Source organism: Sinocyclocheilus rhinocerous, unplaced genomic scaffold (assembly GCF_001515625.1).
Source record: "Sinocyclocheilus rhinocerous isolate Xijiao unplaced genomic scaffold, SAMN03320098_v1.1 scaffold116, whole genome shotgun sequence".
Taxonomy (NCBI): domain Eukaryota; kingdom Metazoa; phylum Chordata; class Actinopteri; order Cypriniformes; family Cyprinidae; genus Sinocyclocheilus; species Sinocyclocheilus rhinocerous.
This window is the reverse complement of record NW_015649590.1, coordinates 369,365-374,368: the sequence shown is the minus strand read 5'-3', so window position 1 is coordinate 374,368 and position 5,004 is coordinate 369,365. Positions and strand designations below refer to the sequence as shown.

The 5,004-nt window shown below is 30.5% G+C and overlaps 1 protein-coding gene across 1 annotated transcript in view; it reads left to right on the top strand.

The window, feature by feature from the left end:
- Positions 1-1,294: 1,294 nt before the first annotated feature.
- myo9ab (myosin IXAb) overlaps positions 1,295-5,004 on the top strand; it is an 18,356-nt gene continuing 14,646 nt past the window's right edge. Inside the window, exons 1-5 of the mRNA XM_016515722.1 lie at positions 1,295-1,555; positions 2,602-2,715; positions 3,699-3,780; positions 4,678-4,770; positions 4,853-4,892. Coding sequence (XP_016371208.1) covers positions 1,312-1,555; positions 2,602-2,715; positions 3,699-3,780; positions 4,678-4,770; positions 4,853-4,892 — 573 coding nt within the window. The 5' untranslated portion in view covers positions 1,295-1,311. The remainder of the gene's footprint in view (positions 1,556-2,601; positions 2,716-3,698; positions 3,781-4,677; positions 4,771-4,852; positions 4,893-5,004) is intronic.

Genomic DNA, 5,004 nt, shown 5'->3' with positions numbered 1-5,004 from the left:
GACCTCATACGTCATCCGCCCGGAACTGCTTCTGTGTTCAGCGGGCAACACCCGCTGAGTGGCATTAAACAGCTTGAAAGATCAAAGACAATTTTTTATATAACTCCGACTGGATTCGTCTGAAAGAAGAAAGTCATATACACCAAGGATGGCTCTGGGGTGAGTAAAACAGCCTAATTTTCATTTTTGGGCGAACTAACCCTTTTAAGTTCCTGTCGGTGTTATCTGAGTTGGTCGGGTATTATACGTCGAAGTTGTGCTTCATGTGAGTCTCGCCCTGCCTTGTGTTTCCCTTTTAGATTGTTTATTAAAGACTGTAGTTTTGAGTTTATCCTTATTTCCTCGTTCTTCGTCTTGTCCCAGAAGGCAACCGTGACAGTATCCTTGAGATAGTACTGCAGTTTTTAATGATATTTTTAATTCGTTTTTATATTTAGATTTTCTGTTTTAATTTTATCTGATGTTTTAGTTATTTTGTCGTGAGTTTTTGTAAGTTTTAGTAGTATTTTTTCAGTATATTTATTTTTGTTTCATTTTATTATTATTGTTATATTTTATTATGTTTTATTTCAGTTTGTGATTTTATTGCATCAAGTTAAACAAATGAAAATGGCAAATGTTGCTTAGTTTAAAATATAGTTTTTGTTAATATTATGAATTAGATTTTATTTTTATATTTTTTGTTTTCATTTTAACTGTAGTTAAAGTTTTAGTACCGTTGTGCTTTTGTCTTTTTTTTTTATAAATGTCTATATCATTTTATTCATTTTTATTTCAAGTTTAACAAAATGAAAAGGACAAATGTGGCAACTCTACCTAGTCCCTAGTGTACGTAGTCAACTAACTGAAATAAAATATGTTTAAGCTTATATTTTATTTTATTTCTAGTGACAAAAAGCTAACCCTGGTTTGAAATAGCATACTACTTTTATACAGTGCCGCCCACTAATATTGGCACCCTTGGTAAATATGAGCAAAGGTGGCTGTGAAAATAAATAACTTCAGTCACCCTGGTGTGCTACAAAATGTAAATATGAATGAATATACTTCAGAGACATTTTACTCATAAGAATTTCTAGGGGTGCTAATAATGGTAGCCAACATGCATTGGAGAAAAACATTTATTTCGTAATGTGAGTTTCCCCCCACTTTCAATTGTTTTACTTCAAATGAAAGTTTAGAATTTTGTGATTTTTTTTTTAATGAAAGATCAAAAAGATAAACAATGCAGATTTATTCTCTCAGCCGCCTTTGCTCATATTTACCAAGGGTGCCAATATCAGTGGGGGGCACTGTATATATAAAGTATGCATGCATGTGCTGTCTATGACATGTCTGTTGTGTCTGCAGGACTTCAGGGAGAAGAACACGGATCACATGCGTCCGGATATCGTGGCTCTGCTGAAGAGCAGCCAAAACGCTTTCATCTGCGGCCTGATGGGAATCGATCCGGTGGCCACCTTCCGCTGGGCCGTGATCCGCGCCTATTTCCGAGCGCTCGTCGCCTTCAGAGAAGCTGGGAAACGGCACAAGGAGAAGACGACGACGACGAGCGGTGAGAAACAGTGTCATTATAAACCAGATCCTGTCATGCAGCTGTGAGACTCAAACACTCACAAACGCTTCTCACAATCACATGCGCAAGAATTAACTACCCATGATGCAACACTTCTCTATTAGTTATCGCCATGGAGACGATGCAAACGCTCTCGTGACATTAAAATATGCATGCATGAAGACAGAAGAACAGCAGACTGGAAACAATGCGTTTTAGATGCTGACACACTTAGCATCCCTGTGATTTCATTCACAATGCTTCGTTTTAAATTAAATGTAATTTTAATGTAATGTTTTTTTTTTTTTTGCTGTTGTTGTTTGCAAGCAATGACAATAAAAATAGAAGGTTATTATTATTAATAATAATAATAAAAATAATTCTTTTATAAATAGTACAATTATATAAATTGTAAATAATTAAAAACATTACAAATAATAAAAAATAATAATGTATCTATACATTTATAATTTTTAAAAAAAATTTAAACATTTAAAAAAAAATCAGTGTGTAATGTAACATTTAAAAAGGTAAATTTACACAAAAACATACAATTTGCTTAATTTATATATATTTTTAATACATTATTTTTTTTACATTATTTGCGGCAGTTTCCCTGTTAATTTTTTTAATATATATACAATAAACAATAAAATATAACCACAGGTATTTACTGTTTATTATTTACTTTCTGAAAATATACATAAACATTTTCATGTACCTTATTTATTTATAACATACAAGTAAGCATTTTAAAATATAAATAATCACTTTTTTATTTGCAGCTCAGCTATTTCTATAGCATATTATATGTTGTCGTCAGATGTTCGCGGACACAGTTGTGATAGTTTATCACATGCGTTTGTGAACATGTGCTTTGTTGTTTTATTAAAGTGTTTGTTGTTGCAGAATCACTCGACCAGCGAGAACAACAACTGCAGACGACGACACTAAAACATTCATGAGACACATTACTCACTCTCTCTCTCTCTCTCTCTCTCTCTATGTCTCTCTATGTCTCTCTCTCTCTCTCTCTCTCTCTCCAGGCTCTGATGGTCCGGTTCAGAATCAGAAAAGTGTGGACAGCTTCAGTTTCCTGCATCATCCTGTTCACCAGCGGAGCCTTGAGATCCTGCAGCGATGCAAAGATGACAAATACAGTAAGATGACAAAAATATTTGTTACTTGAAATAAAATAAATATTAACTGAAAAAAAAAAAACTTGATTAACTTGATGTTCTAAAATAACTAAAAATAAACTGAAATAAAAGATATTTCCCAAACTCTGTTGTCCCTCTGAAATTTTACGTTATTATTTAAAAATGTCATAACGTGGTCACATGCAGGCAAACTAAAATTTTACCATAATGTTAAAAACCAAACATGGTAAAGACATTGTAATGTAGCTTATTGACTTTATGAAACTACAGCATGAAAAAATACAATGTTTATTTACTGAATAAATTCAGTAAATATTAATTTGTCAATGTATTTATCAAAATAATGTCTTAATTTATTAAAAGATTTATATCTATAAACTAATAAAAATTACTAAAACTTTGGCTAACATTAAAATGGAAACTATAAAAAATGTAAAAAAAAATGTAAACAAAAATTACTAAAACTTTGACGTTATAATGAAAACAGAAAATATCAATTTTTTTTTTACATAAAACAATGAAGTTACTAAAACTTAAACTGATATTATGATAAAAACAGAAAATATAAAAATTTAAATAATAATAAGTACAAAAACACAACAAAATTGCTAAAACTTTGAAATTATAATGAAAACGTAAAATTTAAAAATTTAAAATAAAAAAACTACAAAAAAATACTAAACTATAAATTTAAACATTAAAACGTAAAATATAAAAATAAAAACTGTTGGAACGTCACAGCAAATGAATCTTCAACAATAAAAATTACTAAATGATCTCCCCAAAAATCCATCAGAACGATCTGACATCATCATAAAGAGTTTTTGTTATGGTTCTGTTAATGATGAGGTTATTGTTTGACTTCCAGGATATTTGTGTAAACAGGCTTTAATTTGGTCTCATTGCAGTAATTTCAGTTTGGATCATGTGTGACTGGTTTATCTGAATGATCTCAGTTGTTTGTGTTCCTCTCTGTCTGTCAGATTCCAGCATCAGCCGGAGGAGTCCACGCACTCCACTATCAGACCTGCAGGGAACAAACACGCTCCGCGAGAACATGAGCAGGTACAAACCCCTCAAACATTCACTTCATATTTCCATCATTTAAAGGGATAGTTCGCCCAAAAATGAAAATGTGATGTTTATTAAATAATCATTTAAATAATAGCTTTATAAATAACTAAATTGTATTATTGATTTTACTAATGAATTTTATTATAGCAGGTAAACAAATACAGCACCACAATTTGTGATTGTTTTATAGCTAAAAAAAAAAATGTCAGCATCATTTAAAACAAATTAAAATGTATGTATTTATTAAAATTATTTATCAAAAATTGAATATTAATTGTTTTAATTACATAAATTAAAAAAAAACATAAAATTAAGTTTTAAAATATCTAAATTGTTTATTAAAAAGATTTTTTTTTAAATGTATTTACTAATAACTTTTAATTATAGCAGAAAAGCAATTAAAACACAGAAATTTGTGATTGCGGTATTGTAGATAAAATTTTAGATTTTACCACAATTTAAAAACAAAACATGGTAAAGTCACTGAAATGCACAACTTTAAGCGGCTAATTGATTTTATGAAATGACATCAGGAAAAATGTTAATGTTCAATATTTATTAATAATTATAATAATTCAATAGATAGATAGTTTATTAAAAATATTCATTAAACATTTTTTTTTTAAATATCTAAATTTACTTTTAAAATATGTATAATACATTTTTTAATGTAGAAAATAATTATATTTATATAATAAATTATTCCATCTTTATTAAGTATTTTATTTGCTATTTAATTTAAATAAATAAATAAATATGTATTTGTATGCTTTAATGAATAACTAGGTTTTGGTCAGCTTGCGAACCCCGCGGTCAGTTCAAGCGTAAAACACAAAAGCAGGTGTTTCTGCTGTAAGTGTAAGGCATGCGTGTCTCCGTCTGTGTCAGGAGGTGCGAGCGCGTCCCGTCTCACCAGGAGGAGGGCATCTTCGTGAACTCGGTGAATAATAAGCTGCTGGAGCGAGCGCAGGGCATCCTGATGTGAGTCTGAACCCCAGCCGCACACTTCAGCTCTGATTCTGACTCGTATTCATTCTGTCTCAAACTTTCTCTGTTTCTGAAGGAGAAACAAGAACTGCAAGACCAAGCCCAGCCTCCCGAAGGTGACACATGCATTTTAATTCAGCATCTTTAGCATGTTGACACAACTATGCAATATTTATTTTTATTTTAAATATACATTTAAAAAATGTGCAACTTACTAAAAAAAAAAAA